At 42.3% G+C, this 16,010-nt stretch overlaps 1 protein-coding gene across 10 annotated transcripts in view; it reads right to left on the bottom strand.

Annotated features, from left to right (window-relative positions):
• Window positions 1-16,010, bottom strand: part of TBCCD1 (TBCC domain containing 1) — a 356,963-nt gene that overhangs the window by 306,188 nt on the left and 34,765 nt on the right. For all 10 annotated transcript variants that reach the window (XM_069225791.1, XM_069225786.1, XM_069225795.1 and 7 more), the window contains one exon: window positions 9,501-9,656. In XM_069225791.1, the coding sequence (XP_069081892.1) occupies window positions 9,501-9,656 (156 nt within the window). The remainder of the gene's footprint in view (window positions 1-9,500; window positions 9,657-16,010) is intronic.

The following is a 16,010-nucleotide window of genomic DNA, read 5'->3' as shown; positions in this document are numbered from 1 at the left end:
TGGGCCCAGTAGTGCATGCCCCCCACAAGGCAAACTGAAGAGCTACTACCAATGCTACTGCTTCCCTTTTAATATTACTTAATATGATTGGGGAGACAGTGGCAAAATTGTCCATTAATTTCATCCCCAAATCTAGGGCAGGGGCAGCCCTGTGCTCATTGTGAATTGGTTTTAACACTTTTAGTAGAATTGCAAGTGTCGGAGTACCATGTGTAGTAGTGTAAACTGCAGTAAGTACTGTGCTGTGGTACAGTCATCTATAGGGGGAACCATTTCAAACGGCAAGCACATTGTGAGAATTTAATGTTTATCTTGAGGTCCCGTATGGGGAAGCACTGTTTTTTTCTGTGCAATAGAGACCGGAATTTCATTGTTTTTGGGGGGAACATTACCCATTATTGAACGCATAGTCGCCGGGTTTATCCCAGGCATAGCCAACTGTGGTACTGCTTGTGCAGTCCTTGGTGAAGCAGAATTTAAGGTCTGTATTATAATGAAAATGTCACTTACCCAGTGTACATCTGTTCGTGGCATCAGTCGCAGTAGATTCGCATGTTCTGCAATAGCTCGCCATCTGGTGTTGGGCCGGAGTGTTACAAGTTGTTTTTCTTCGAAGAAGTCTTTCGAGTCACGGGACCGAGTGACTCCTCCTTTTGTCTCCATTGCGCATGGGCGTCGACTCCATCTTCGATTGTTTTTCCCCGCAGAGGGTGAGGTAGGAGTTGAATTGTAGTAATAGTGCCCATGCAATGGAGTGACTAAGTATGCACTTATTTAAGGTTGAGATGATACATATATAAATAATTGAAGGTAACTTCCAAACTGCTACAGGCTCCCGGGGAGGCGGGTGGGCACATGCGAATCTACTGCGACTGATGCCACGAACAGATGTACACTGGGTAAGTGACATTTTCAGTTCGATGGCATCTGTCGCTGTAGATACGCATGTTCTGCAATAGACTAGTAAGCAGTTATTTCCCCAAAAGCGGTGGATCAGCCTGTAGGAGTGGAAGTAGTCTGAAATAATGTCCTTAATACAGCTTGACCTACTGTGGCTTGTTGTGCGGATAACACGTCTACACAGTAATGCTTGGTGAATGTGTGAGGCGTAGACCATGTGGCTGCCTTACATATTTCTTGCATTGGGATGTTTCCTAGAAAGGCCATGGTAGCACCTTTCTTTCTGGTTGAGTGTGCCCTTGGTGTAATGGGCAGCTGTCGTTTAGCTTTAAGGTAGCAGATTTGGATGCATTTAACTATCCATCTGGCTATACCTTGTTTTGAAATTGGGTTTCCTGCATGAGGTTTTTGAAATGCAATAAAGAGTTGTTTAGTCTTTCTGATGTTCTTTGTTCTGTCAATGTAATACATTAATGCTCTTTTGACATCTAATGTATGTAGTGCCCTTTCAGCTACGGTATCTGGCTGTGGAAAGAACACCGGAAGTTCCACTGTTTGATTTAGATGGAACGGTGAAATAACCTTTGGCAAAAATTTAGGATTGGTCCTTAGGACGACTTTATTTTTGTGTAGTTGTATAAAAGGTTCCTGTATAGTAAACGCCTGAATCTCGCTTACTCTTCTCAGGGAAGTAATGGCGATGAGAAATGCCACCTTCCAGGTTAGGAACTGTATGTCGCAGGAGTGCATGGGTTCAAAAGGTGGACCCATAAGTCTAGTTAGGACAACATTTAGGTTCAATGAAGGAACAGGTAGTGTTCTTGGTGGTATAATTCTCCTAAGGCCCTCCATGAATGCTTTAATGACTGGTATTTTATATAGGGAAGTTGAATAGGTAGTCTGCAGGTATGCAGATATTGCTGCAAGGTGAATCTTAATGGAAGAGAAAGCTAGGTTAGATTTTTGTAAGTGAAGCAAGTAACCCACTACATGTTCTGGAGTTGTGTGTAATGGTTGTATTTGATTAATATGGCAGTAGCAAACAAACCTCTTCCATTTACTTGCATAGCAGTGCCTGGTGGATGGCCTTCTTGCTTGTTTTATGACTTCCATACATTCTTGGGTAAGTTGTAAGTGCCCGAATTCTAGGATTTCAGGAGCCAGATTGCTAGATTCAGCGATGCTGGATCTGGGTGTCTGATCTTTTGGTTGTGCTGTGTCAACAGATCTGGCCTGTTGGGCAATTTGATGCAGGGTACCACTGATAGGTCTAGCAGCGCTGTGTACCAGGGTTGCCTTGCCCAAGTTGGTGCTATCAATATGAGTTTGAGTTTGCTTTGACTGAGTTTGTTTACCAGGTAAGGAAGGAGAGGGAGAGGAGGAAAAGCGTAAGCAAATATCCCTGACCAGTTCATCCATAGGGCATTGCCTTGGGATTGTTTGTGTGGGTATCTGGATGCGAAGTTTTGGCATTTTGCGTTCTCCCTTGTCGCAAACAAGTCTATCTGAGGTGTTCCCCAGAGTTTGAAATAAGTGTTCAGTATTTGGGGGTGAATTTCCCATTCGTGGACCTGTTGGTGATCTCGAGAGAGATTGTCTGCGAGTTGATTTTGTATCCCTGGTATAAACTGTGCAATTAGGCGAATTTGGTTGTGAATTGCCGAATGCCAAATTTTTTGTGCTAACAGGCTTAACTGCGTGGAGTGCGTCCCTCCCTGCTTGTTTAGATAATACATTGTTGTCATGTTGTCTGTTTTGACGAGAATGTATTTGTGAACTATTATTGGTTGGAAAGCTTTTAGTGCTTGAAAAACTGCAAGAAGTTCTAGGTGATTGATATGCAGTTTTGTTTGATGTACGTTCCATTGTCCTTGTATGCTGTGTTGATCGAGGTGTGCTCCCCACCCTGTCATGGAAGCATCTGTTGTTATTACGTATTGTGGCACTGGGTCTTGGAAAGGCCGCCCCTTGTTTAAATTTATGTTGTTCCACCACAGAAGCGAGAGGTAAGTTTGGCGGTCTATTAACACCAGATCTAGAAGGTGACCCTGTGCTTGAGACCACTGTGATGCTAGGCATTGTTGTAAGGGCCTCATGTGCAGTCTTGCGTTTGGGACAATGGCTATGCATGATGACATCATGCCTAGGAGTTGTAATACCATCTTTGCTTGTATCTTTTGTGTTGGATACATGCGTTGTATGATGGTGTTGAAATTTTGAATTCTTTGTGGACTTGGAGTGGCTACTCCTTTTGATGTGTCTATTATGGCTCCCAGGTATTGTTGTACCTTGCGTGGCAGAATTTTGGATTTTGTGAAATTGACGGTGAACCCTAGTTTGAAGAGGGTTTGTATGATATGATTCGTGTGATTTGAGCACTCTATTAACGAATGGGCCTTGATTAGCCAGTCGTCTAGATATGGGAACACATGTATTTGCTGTCTTCTGATGTGTGCAGCGACTACCGCTAGACATTTGGTAAAGACTCTTGGTGCGGTTGTTAATCCGAAAGGCAGTACCTTGAATTGGTAATGTATTCCTTTGAATACAAACCTTAGGTATTTCCTGTGCGATGGGTGTATTGGTATATGGAAATAAGCATCCTTGAGGTCTAAAGTTGCCATGTAGTCGTGCAGCTTTAGCAATGGCAATACTTCTTGTAGTGTGACCATGTGGAAGTGGTCTGATTTGATGAAAGTGTTGACTACTCTGAGGTCTAGGATTGGTCTCAGTGTTTTGTCCTTCTTTGGTATCAGAAAGTACAGTGAGTAAACTCCTGTGTTTATTTGTGTGTTTGGCACTAATTCGATTGCATTCTTTTGCAATAGTGCCTGCACTTCTATCTCTAGGAGATTGGAATGGTGTGTTGTTAAATTTTGTGCTTTTGGTGGTATGTTTGGAGGGAACTGTAGAAATTCTATGCAGTAACCATGTTGGATAATTGCTAGAACCCAAGTGTCTGTAGTGATTTTCTCCCATGCTCTGTAATAATGACCTATTCGTCCCCCCACTGGTGTTGTGTGGAGGGGGTGAGTGACATGTGAGTCACTGTTTAGTAGTAGGGGTTTTGGGGCTTTGGAATCTTCCTCTATTTCTAGGGAATTGCCCTCCTCTATATTGTCCCCGAAAACCTCCTCTATACTGTCCTTGGTAACTGGACGGTGTGGCTTGTGAGGTGCTGGCTTGTGTGCTTTGACCCCGAAACCCCCCTCGAAAGGGCGTTTTACGGAATGAGCTGTAATTCCCTCTGCTCTGCGGGGAGTAGAGTGCGCCCATGGCTTTGGCAGTGTCCGTATCTTTTTTGAGTTTCTCAATTGCTGTGTCCACTTCTGGACCGAACAGTTCTTTTTCATTAAAAGGCATATTGAGAACTGCTTGTTGAATCTCTGGTTTAAATCCAGACGTTCGGAGCCATGCATGCCTTCTGATAGTTATAGATGTATTAATTGTCCGTGCAGCTGTATCTGCAGCGTCCATGGAGGAGCGGATCTGGTTGTTGGAGATGGCCTGTCCCTCCTCAACCAATTGTTTTGCCCTATTTTGGAAGTCTTTGGGCAGATGTTCAATGAGATGTTGCATCTCGTCCCAGTGGGCTCTGTCATAGCGCGCAAGTAGTGCCTGGGAGTTCGCGATGCGCCACTGGTTTGCAGCTTGTGCTGCGACTCTCTTACCAGCTGCATCAAACTTGCGGCTTTCTTTATCTGGGGGTGGTGCATCTCCAGATGTGTGAGAGTTGGCCCTTTTTCTAGCTGCTCCTACAACAACAGAGTCTGGTGGCAGCTGTGTTGTGATGAAAGCCGGGTCCGTAGGAGGCGGCTTATACTTTTTTTCCACCCTTGGTGTGATTGCCCTACTTTTGACCGGGTCCTTAAATATGTCTTTTGCGTGCCGGAGCATACCAGGGAGCATAGGCAGGCTTTGGTAGGAGCTGTGGGTGGAGGAGAGTGTGTTGAACAAGAAATCATCCTCGACCTGTTCTGAGTGGAGGCTTACATTGTGAAATTGTGCTGCTCTAGCCACCACCTGAGAGTACGCGGTGCTGTCTTCTGGTGGAGATGGTTTTGTAGGGTATGCCTCTGGGCTGTTATCTGACACTGGGGCGTCGTATAGGTCCCATGCGTCCTGGTCTTGGTCACCCTGGCTCATGGTGGTGTGAGCTGGGGAGTGTGATGGCGTTTGTGCTGGTGAAACGTTAATCACGGGCGGAGGAGAGGGTGGTGGTGTAACTCTTTTCACCACTTTTGGTTGTGGTGCTTGTTCCGTCTGGAACTCCAACCTTCTCTTTCTCCTAATGGGGGGAAGGGTGCTTATTTTCCCTGTCCCCTGCTGAATGAAGATACGCTTTTGCGTATGGTCCGCATCAGTTGCTTGTAGCTCTTCCTCAAACCTATGCTTCTGCATTTGGGAGGTTAGCGAGTGCTCTTCTGTATAAGAGCCTGAAGCTGGGTCGCTTGCAGTTTGTTTCGGCATCGAAACTTTGTCTGCGTGTTTTTTCGGCTCCGAGGTGACTTTTTTCCTTTTCGGGGCCGAAACCTCTCGGCGTCGATCTGTTTCGGTGCCGCTGTCTCGGCGTCGAGCCGTGTCCACACCGGCATCTCGGTGTCGAGGCTTGTCTTCAGCACTTTCTCGGTCCCGAGAAGGCTGCGTGCCGGTGTCTCGACCGGAGTCGGACGATCTCGGCACCGTTTGGGCCTTTTTCGGTGCCGACGGTCGGTCACCGATTTTATGGGTTGAGCCATGGCCTGGTGGCAGTGGCGTCCCCTGGGCCTTGTAAATGTTTCTTTGTGTGGTTTTCGACGTCTTACTCACGGTTTGTGTATCGTCGAATCCTTCGGAGTCTGAGTCTTGGATCGAGAAGGTACCTTCCTCTTCCTGTTCCTCGAACTCCCGTCGGGCTGTCGGTGCGGACGCCATTTGAAGTCTTCTGGCTCGACGGTCTCGGAGTGTTTTTCGGGACCGGAACGCACGACAGGCCTCGCAGGTGTCTTCGCTGTGCTCAGGTGACAGGCACAGGTTGCAGACCAAGTGTTGGTCTGTGTAGGGGTATTTATTGTGGCATTTGGGGCAGAAACGGAAAGGGGTCCGTTCCATCGGCGTTCCTCAGCACGCGGTCGGGCCGACCAGGCCCCGACGGAGGATCGAAAAACTACCCCGAAGGGCACCGGAGCTCTTCGATCTTCGATGCGGTGTTGAATGTAAGTACGCCGATCCCGAACGCAACAATACCGACGAAAATCTTCCGAAATTAACTATTTTTTTCTGTTCCGAAACTCGGAGCGACAGGAACACGTCCGAACCCGATGGCGGAAAAAAAACAATCGAAGATGGAGTCGACGCCCATGCGCAATGGAGACAAAAGGAGGAGTCACTCGGTCCCGTGACTCGAAAGACTTCTTCGAAGAAAAACAACTTGTAACACTCCGGCCCAACACCAGATGGCGAGCTATTGCAGAACATGCGTATCTACAGCGACAGATGCCATCGAACATTGTATTAAGCGTCTACATATATCTACTAGATTATTATATAAGAGACGTACATCCGCTACCTACATATTTTGTGCATTGGGATGTGATATGCAAGTGGCCAAATCTAACATCTTGACTAACGTGTGGAACGGCACCTTGAAAGCAATTCTGGTTTGCTTGATGAGAGGTGTATTTCTAAATATGCATAACGTCTGTACTCTGCAGGTGTGTTTGCTACTGTGTAATTATAAAAGTGATGTGTCGTTGCATCTGCTGCAGGAAAGGTGACCCATGAATAAGATATTTCTGTTCTGTACACATTGTGTGCCTCTACCATGAACGTAACATCTCCACCCTCATCAGTGAGCCCATTATTTAATAACTGTTGTGAGAGAGGAAGTCTCATATTTACTGGAATTCCCACCCGTTGTGGGTCTGCCATATTCTAAAATGGTAAAATTCAGAGACAGAAACACTGATTTGGGGAATCCTTTTAATAGTCAAGCCTGAACAACCTACAGGCTAAGATAGGTACTACCTATTTAGCTGAGGAGGATATTTCCTTAGACCACGGACATCTCTGTATAAAGGTAATTAGGATGCCTTTGGCACATGAGAGAGGGAGATACTCAGGAAATCTGTTACATTTGTGCCTCACCAAATGTTGGTGGCGCCATGTCGTAGGACTCTTAACTTGGGGGTAAGACTGAGTAGATTAGGAAAGCAGCACCATCGATTGTGGGTGACTGAATTTGTCCCACATCGTCTGGAAGCTGTCAGCCTGACATAGATGGCTAGGTCTCAGCACCCCAAACCTAGAAAATAAAGGTGATTTGTGGCAGCCTAAAAACATGACTCTCTCACTCCTTAGGGAAACCATGGTGAACAGAACATACCCTTTCTCTCAGTTACACAAAGTCTCATACGTGCAGAGGCAAATGAGGAGATGCAGAATGAGCTTCAATAGATTTACTAAAGCAATTGCATCTGATTATAAAAAGCATGTGCTCCAATGATTAGGCAGACGAAGCATAAAACTGTGATCATGGTTACCATTAGAGTGAAAAAAATAAACAATCCCACCATCCTGGTATGATTTTAAACGTGATGATTCCTACCTACACTTATACCCTAATGTCTGAAACATGAGAGAAAGTGGCGTTAGCCCTTCTGCCTGTCCCAACCTATGGGAAGCCCCCAACCCCATACCTTAAAGGCGGGCAAAGGTCTGCCTGTTGCTTGCTGGCACGTCTCCTAGTTGGCTGTGGAGTCAAAGCCAGGATCAGCAAAGTGATCAATAGAGTGATTCATGTACCCGCATGGCCATGACTGGAATGCCCTCATTAGGCCTACATGGTGTTTATATAGCAAACAGAACAGTGTTCTAAGAACAGGCTTGACATTTTAATATGTCTAGAACTGAGGGCTGTCCTCATAACTCCTGGAGTGGCAACACTAGTTAAAATATTATGTACCGATCATGACAGCCTTGAGCAGGGCAAAGAGTGAAATGCGTGCAAAGGTACTAATAAAATGTGCAATGAGAACAACTAAGTCTTCTCAGAAAAGGCAGCTGATTCAAATATAGGAACAACGAGCTGAAGACGGGCTGTGCTAAAAATTATTAAAATGAATAAAACGTGTGAATGTAAAGATACATGTTACCAGCATAAAGCTAAAATAAGGGTGCCTAGTCTAGTTACTAAAGGGAATTCACAACAAGTGTATCCCATAGCAGAAAACCTGGGGTGGTATTATGATTTATGATGATTATGATTTAAGAAGTAAACAAGTATATAAAAGCTGACGTCCTCATTGTGAGTCTCATGTTGGTTAGACTGGAACCAGATCAGTTGGGGAAGCTACATCTCAGAATACAGTTAACAGACAGGAGTCAGCAAGTTTGACGTTCTAGTGTTGTGTGACCAAGTCACTAAGGACCAACTTGCTTTACAACAGGAAGTGGAATAGGTTGAACAACATCGGGACGAAAGTGGATACAGCATTGCAGGAAATAGATATAAAAGGTTGAAGTGCATGTGTTGGCAAGATGTGAGAAAGGAAACATCAACAGTGCATAAGTGTAAAGGAAGTCAGAAATATGCCATGGTATGTGACTCTGGACATGGGTACCATGTTTACATGGTGAAAAAAACAATAGGTGAATTTGGAAAGTAGTATGCTTATTTTACATTTTTTCAACATATGTACGAACTAATGTTTACCTGAAATAACCTAAAAGTATTTTTAAAAAGTACATTTTCAATAGTTTGAGCTATGGACCAACATTATGTGAAGTTGTATTATTCTATTAAATTGGTAAACATTATGCCCTGCCCTCTAGATACAATATGTCTAATGTTGGTAAGAAGAGGTGTCTTTAACTTGGGGCAGATGCTTGAAAAAAAGTCTTACTTTTTTTGTAGATGAGATGTTATTCTGCTAAAATACAAAAATGAAGTTAGTGGATATACTGAAGGATTGATAAATAAATCAATCAAGAATTAAGAATGTTGGAGAAATGTAGTTATGTTTTGGATAATCATCAACTTACTGTGGGGAACAGTTGTCCGTGCACATCACTGCCAATAAGATGCACTGCAGGAAAATCAACGTAGAACCAGATTGACCATGCATGTATTTTTATGTTAACTAGGTGAAGTGAAAAAAGTCTTATGCTATCTATAAAGTTACAAAACTGTCTGGACATACAACTTTACTTGTCGGAGAGTGAGAAAATCGACATCACCCAAAGTCTTGATTGCTCATTCTGCTACATTTCCTTCCAGTCAAAGGCTGGCAAGATTTATTACAAGGACAGATTTGGTGCCCGCGTTTCCTTGGCCCCAGACAGACAGCTTGAGAATACACCCTCTCATATCTTGAACTGGTGGAATGGTTACAAGTGTGTGAATATTAAAAAGTCAGGCTCTACATATTTTTCAGTTGCTATGCACAGAAAAAGTGCTGAACTGTCTACTTTGGATAAGTAATAGAAGTCCAAGACATTACATTGACTGCAGGTTATAGTACTCTAATCAACAATGTACTCTTTAAAGAAATATCAACCAGAAAAGTGATGCTGTCATTCCTCTGCCACTCATTGCTTACATAGAAGAGATTTTTCAGTACCTTGTTGTGACTTCGGGATTTTCCACCAAAATCAGGAGATGAAGCTCTAGTTCTGGGACTGGGCCATTCTTCGCCAATTAAAGAGGTGCGCAAAGAAACTTTATTTAATTGTTGAATATACAGAAACAGCATGAACTGCAACGTGTCTACAGAGAGCTGCCAAGAGAAAGGACAAACAGGTTACCATTTAGTTGCAAATCTCATGCTGCTTCTTTGAAATTCTACATTGTTACATTAGCATCCATGCAAGTCTGACAAGAGAAAAATCTGCAATTAAAAACACAATAGGTTTTACCATGTCTTATTCTCTAAATACCTATGAGCATCAGAAAAAGATTATCTGTCCCGGGTTTCAGGAGGGAGAGTTGGCTAAGCATGTACAATAGTGTACACATCATTTATGCTTACTTAGATTGGTCTCTCCCTCCTCGGAGTCTGTGAGGCTTCATCCTAGAAGGACTCAAAGGAGAAGGACCAGTAACCAGGCATCTTCTTCTACAATAGTCTACATGCTCACCTGGCTATCTCTCCGAAACATAGAAAGGATTCTTTCAGAAAGAGTTTCAAGTGACACTAGACAGTATCAAACACATTACATATACACAGACCCGTATTCAACTAGCCTAGAATCCAGAAGGCACCCTCCTAGATCCATGGCACTGAATCAGACCACAAATAAGCAGAATGTATATGATAATACGCTATTCAAACGTTCTGCTCTATGAGACCAAAGAGACTCTAGTAAACATGTGCCCTACAATTCCTCCTTACAAAAAATGCACTGAGTGGAGGCGCACAAACACGTTCTGAGTAACGCAAATGTTTGTATGTAAAGCTGCAATCATGTTTTAACAGTGCAGAGAATTGTGAAAGCAGGACAATGAGGGAAGTACAATCAGAAACGGAGTCCTGCAGGTGACCGGTATTTAGGGACACACATCCACTCATCTTTTTCCATGTCACAAGAGCTTCCTGTAAGACACACTGGGCTTGATGCAGTGAGTGTGCAGAAAGAGGATCAAACTAGGTAACACACTGGGCAACTTCCTTTGACATGAAGCATTGTGAAGGGATGGAAGAGCTGAGTGATGCAGGCAGTGCACACATTACAGCTTTCTTTTAAGTGATTAGGCTTAGTCATCTAGCAGAAAAGATATCCCTAAGATTATGCTGACAGTACTAGTTCAGTCCTCTAACAGCAAAGGCAACCTACAGGTTACAGATCAGCCAGAGTCAGGCCTCTTAAGAGAGACCTGCAAGTACAGAATATCGGATCCCAGGGAGAACTGTCTGGGCACCAGTATTAAAACGAACAATATTCTAAAGGTGCCACAATTTATTTCACAGTAGGGACCATAACCACTATCATGAGGAGATTCTGCATCAGAAGGGGACGGTCTAGGATTTGTTAAAGTGAGCTGGGCATGAAAAAGAGCTGGCAAAGGAATAGTCTTTAAGCTGGTGAGCTGATCTGAGCGTCGGCAGTGTAGGTCAGAAAGGGATCTGAGGGCTGGCTTGGCCCAGCTAAATGGTGAATGGCTCAAAGGGAGAGGTAGCTGGACTCTGAGGGGCACGGCACAAAAGCCCAGAGTCTGGGCCTGATTACAATCTTGGCAGATGGAATACTCCATCACAAACGTGACGGATATTTCATCCACCGTATTACAATTTCCATAGAATATAATAAAAACCGTAATATGGCAGGTGGGATATCTCTTATGTTTGTGACGGAGTAACCTTGTCCGCCAAGATCATAATCAGGCACTCTTATTTAATTTTATCACTCACTGAAACTTCAAAAAAAGTTTTGAAACTAAATTATACAAATGTAGCCACAGAAAGCAATTATACCCTTTTAAGTGATAACTAAGTTTAGGGAAAAAGGCACTCCTTAAACTTACATACAAACTGGAGTTAAGCTTGTATTTCCATTTCAGGCTCATAAATCAAGGTTTTCTTTGATTACAACAAACGTGCTCCAAGCAAAACCTGAATATCAATAAGAGTTACAGATGTGTCACACAGGCACCTTTATCATGACAAGTTTACCCCCTTGCAAGCTGCTTAAGACAGACAGAGCATTCTAATCAAAGACATGTAAGCTGCAGTCTTAAGATGAGCCTACTGTAGGAGACAAGCCACAGCAATGTCTCTTTGGAAGTGAGACCGTGTCTCACAGATGCCATGTCTCATTCTGTGACAGACCAATTTCACAGGCTATGGCGGCACGGTCATGTGCTTCTGGCTGCAGGCAGTGGTGGGATCAGAGATGATAGAATCAGCCTTTATTTTGCTGAGGAAGAACAGCTTTGGATGAAAGAGGCATGCTGGGCAAGCTGTCAGTGTGGAGGCCTTTGAAATGACCCCTTCCTGGTCAGAGTAACATACATGTGGTGCTGACCCCATCACACAACTTTAGGACCGAGACCAAATGGGGACAGTTTCTGAAACCATGCATTTGCAGCGGTGCTGTTCATGGGTTTGGAGTAGGGCAGCAAGAGTATGCAGAAGCAAAAGAGTACAAATGCATGCAGAGATATTCCTTTTGGTCTGGCATTTTGAGTCGGTGTTAGCTGTCTCATCATACCATTGTTTTACCAATAAACACATAATATACATCAGCTGCACAGTCTTCAGTGTTTTGTGGATTTCACTTTTGTTTTACAAACTTTTTCAAATCAGTACTTATCACTGTTTATTCAGTTGCCTAGCTGCCCAAAATGGATAAAAACTGTATTTTTCCCAGTGATTACTGACATGTTTTGAAGTATTATAAAGCACATGCTCCATTTGAAGAAGTAATGCAGGATATATAGTGTAGTCCCATTGGCGGTATGTTCAATGGACCTATGTTAGATTATATTAACCGTAGAAAGTCTGTGTATTACAGTTTAACTCACATCCACATCTCACAACCCTCTCTCTCATTTGATTCTCTCTCACCCTCACTTTGTCTGGTGTACAGAACTATTAATGGAGTAAAAAAAAAAAGTAAGAGTGCTGTATTCAAATGTCTTAATAAACAAATTCCTAGACACGGTTGGGGTTATTCACCTACGTCTTACTGAATATTATAAAATTGTAGAGGTGGACAACCTTGCCAACATCATAGTACCATGTGAAACCTTTAAAAGTTTGAATTACAACAGATTAATTTCTAGCCCTACATTGTAAGGCTCATGAAACATCATGCTTTATGCATGCTCGTCACTGCTTGTCTGCACTCTTTGCCTGACTACACTGAGGTGGTGCTGCAGTTCTGAGATCATTCACACCTGCCTAGTGTTTCCATGACAAATGTCTCACTTTACACTAGTCCTGGTGTTTTAACATATATCACACTGAGTTCTGGGACTTGAAAGTTTGCTGTGCTCAAATATCTCAGCAGTAAAGTGCAGTTGGGTAAAAATCCAGGCCTAGCTTAATGTATCACACAACAATGTGTCACCTTGCAGCTATGAATTTTGTTAATGTGTGGCACATCTTGTTTCATGTTTTCACCACTATCTCATGTGCATGGTTACCTCACCCTTAACAGTTATCTGTCACTACATCTAACATTAGACATTTAAACACTGGGGTGTTTAGCAGGTTACCTGCTACCAATAACGACTTACCAGAAAAGGGAACTGAGGTAAAATTGGTTTTACCCATTCACTGTCTCTAAGTAATTGTGATAGCACATATTATCTAAGGCTCATGAGCTACCCATTTCACCCATCAGTTAAAGAATCAAACACTGACAAAAGATCAAATATGATTTCTATACTAAAGGATTCTCTAGTGAATAACAAAAGATCAGGCCTAAAAAAATTCTTATATGCCTTGCACCTGTAATCCAAGCACATAAAACTAGAGGAAACAAAAGAAAGAAAAAACACTATTTTGGTGATGTCCTTAAGCAACAAAGCTCAAGCATAATAATCTCAGACCAGTCTTTCTTGCTGCTATCTTGTAGAACAAAGTTAGACTATGTTGCCCCTTTCAGAAATAAATAAAAAATGACTCGGTCTCTCTCACTTTCCTTTCTTTGAATTACATTTTAGTTTGTGGCTGTGCAGGTGTTTATCAGTGCTTATTTGTTTACACTGATAAGGGCTAATTTTATTTTTGTGGGGTTTTATCAGCAATTACAGGTTTAAACCTAAAACAGGATAGCCTAAATATACATCTATAAAGGGGCTTTAAGTCAGCTGCTCCATTCACATTTTGCTTCTACCAATCATAGCACACAGCGTGGGGTAACAGGTAAGCCCACCTTATCCATTGCTTCCTTCACTTTAAGTGACTGCACAAAGCCTGTGCATACTGTTTACTTCCACTTAAAACAGTTGCTATCTTTTCAATGGCAAAGGCGGCTTGAAATGTGTTTTTATTTTATTTTGTGATAACTTTAAGTACCAGTTTTTTTTATTTTGCCTGCACTTCAGTTGTCCAGTTTTTTATGTTGTAGTTATAAAGTGACATTGTAGCTGCTGCATTTAGGGTGCTTGATATGGTGGTGAATAATTTCTCTTTTTTTCATAAATAATAAAGTACCAGGCATAATTAAAGGTGTGTTATTTAAAAATGCATTACTGATAAAACAGTCACAAAACAGTAAATGTTTTTAAAACTAAAATTTGTACTGTAAGCATATAGCAGACATGTTTAGGTCACAGTATATTTTTTTTAGTGTGGCATATGCTTGCAATGAAGAAATGGAAACAAAAGTAAACAACACACCAGCTCAGCTTTTCAATACTTGTTAGGACATACAATGCCATGGTCTTCCTGAATTGTTTAGCAATCCTGGTTCGAGCACTAAAACTGATAAGAGGGCAGTAAGGCTGAGATTTGGTGAACATGCTTCTTTACAGAGGGTTCAGGACAGCATTCGTAAACCGACTATTAGTCATTTCTATTCCACTTTGGCAATTTTTGTTACACCTTTGTATCTTACCCTAGATTCAATGTGTTGGGAGAGGTCCCTTCTCTTCAGATTTAGGTCAGGGAGTGTCAGGAATATAGTATGTTTTAATGATGGGGCCATTGTATGCATTGGCTCGCTGCCCCCTTGTCCCTCAATGGTAGGGAAGAACAATCTTTGCTGCATTTTACGTTTTTTTGTAGTGTTTACCATAGGTTTTTTTCAGTTTTGCCTCAAACCTTTTTTTAAGAAGTTTAGCGTTACAGGAATGTAGAGCGGCCTTAATTTTCCTTCAGATGTTAAATAGCCCTGACATCTGTTTCAGAGTGTGTTGCTTTTAAAAGCTGGCTATCCGCAGCAGAAAAATCAATGGAGGGCAGTTAGCTGAGCAGATGTGAGATTGGGGTGGTTGGTTGCATATAATTTTAATTATGTTTTTATGCGATGGATTTTACTTTGATTTGAAGGTTTAATATATTAATGAACTGTGACTGTTAAGATGCATTATTGTATTGTTTATTTTGTGCTTTTATGATCTTTTTAATGATTGAATAAAGATTATTGGATTGGACGTGCAATGTCAGCAGACTGATTTTTTTTTTATGATAGTCGTGCTTGGAGTTCCTTGACAATGCTTGCATTATCCGTTTGCTAGGCCATGGAAAGCACAAGAAATAGTACATATCTATAGTACAGTATATTACTGGGGCAAAAACACACTTTCAGGTTTTTCATCGTATTTTCAAAAAATGGGAGACAGACGCTTAATCTAATATGGTATTACGAGATGGCTCACGACACAAAGCCAACAGTACAATATAATTATCCGAGCCTAGACAGGATACTTAGGTTTCTCCTTGAAACAAATGAGCATGTGTGTGAGTATTTATAACAGGTAGGACTCTGGTAAATTCCAAACTAAGACCTTTTTAGGAGCACGCAGTACACAGTGATGTGAGAGATGCAAATGCAGGATCCGACCACTAACTGAGATCTTGTTTCATTAGTGTTCTGACTTAAGGCACGAAAATGGAGCTATGAGAAGCAGATCAGACTGGTGCAAGCTGCTGCACTTTGGTCTTTTTGGATCAAATGGCTGCCTCACAAGTTATTTTTCACCGTTTATCAACTGAATATATTAGTAGAGAAACAGTCATCCAGAAATTGACCAAACCCAATGGTATTTAGTGATTTCACATAGGTTAGGAACTCCATATTTCTTCCCTGTGACAGTGCTTCATTTGGAGATTAAGTTTGGAAAGCCTTGCTCCCACAAACAATGGTGCCTTGTGTGCATACAGCCCTGGATTGTCATAATTCACAAACAGGCCAGTCAGAAAGTATTCAACAATGTGTCCTGGAGTTGGTTGAGTGATTCTCCCAGGTGTCACTGTCTTTAGAAGTAAGTATTCATTAGGTTCATGGGCATTACTGCTCAATATCAGACCCACAAACTTGCTTACAAAATTACTGTAAAGAATGAGGTCCTAGCACAGCCTAAAATAACTATGACAGCCTACCTTTTTAACTGGTCTACCTTGTGTTATTTCTGCAGTGGACTCGGAAAGGTATTAATGGGAAATGCTTCACAAGTTTCTGTG

Source organism: Pleurodeles waltl, chromosome 3_1, assembly GCF_031143425.1.
Source record: "Pleurodeles waltl isolate 20211129_DDA chromosome 3_1, aPleWal1.hap1.20221129, whole genome shotgun sequence".
Taxonomy (NCBI): domain Eukaryota; kingdom Metazoa; phylum Chordata; class Amphibia; order Caudata; family Salamandridae; genus Pleurodeles; species Pleurodeles waltl.
This window is presented reverse-complemented; position numbering and strand designations above follow the sequence as displayed.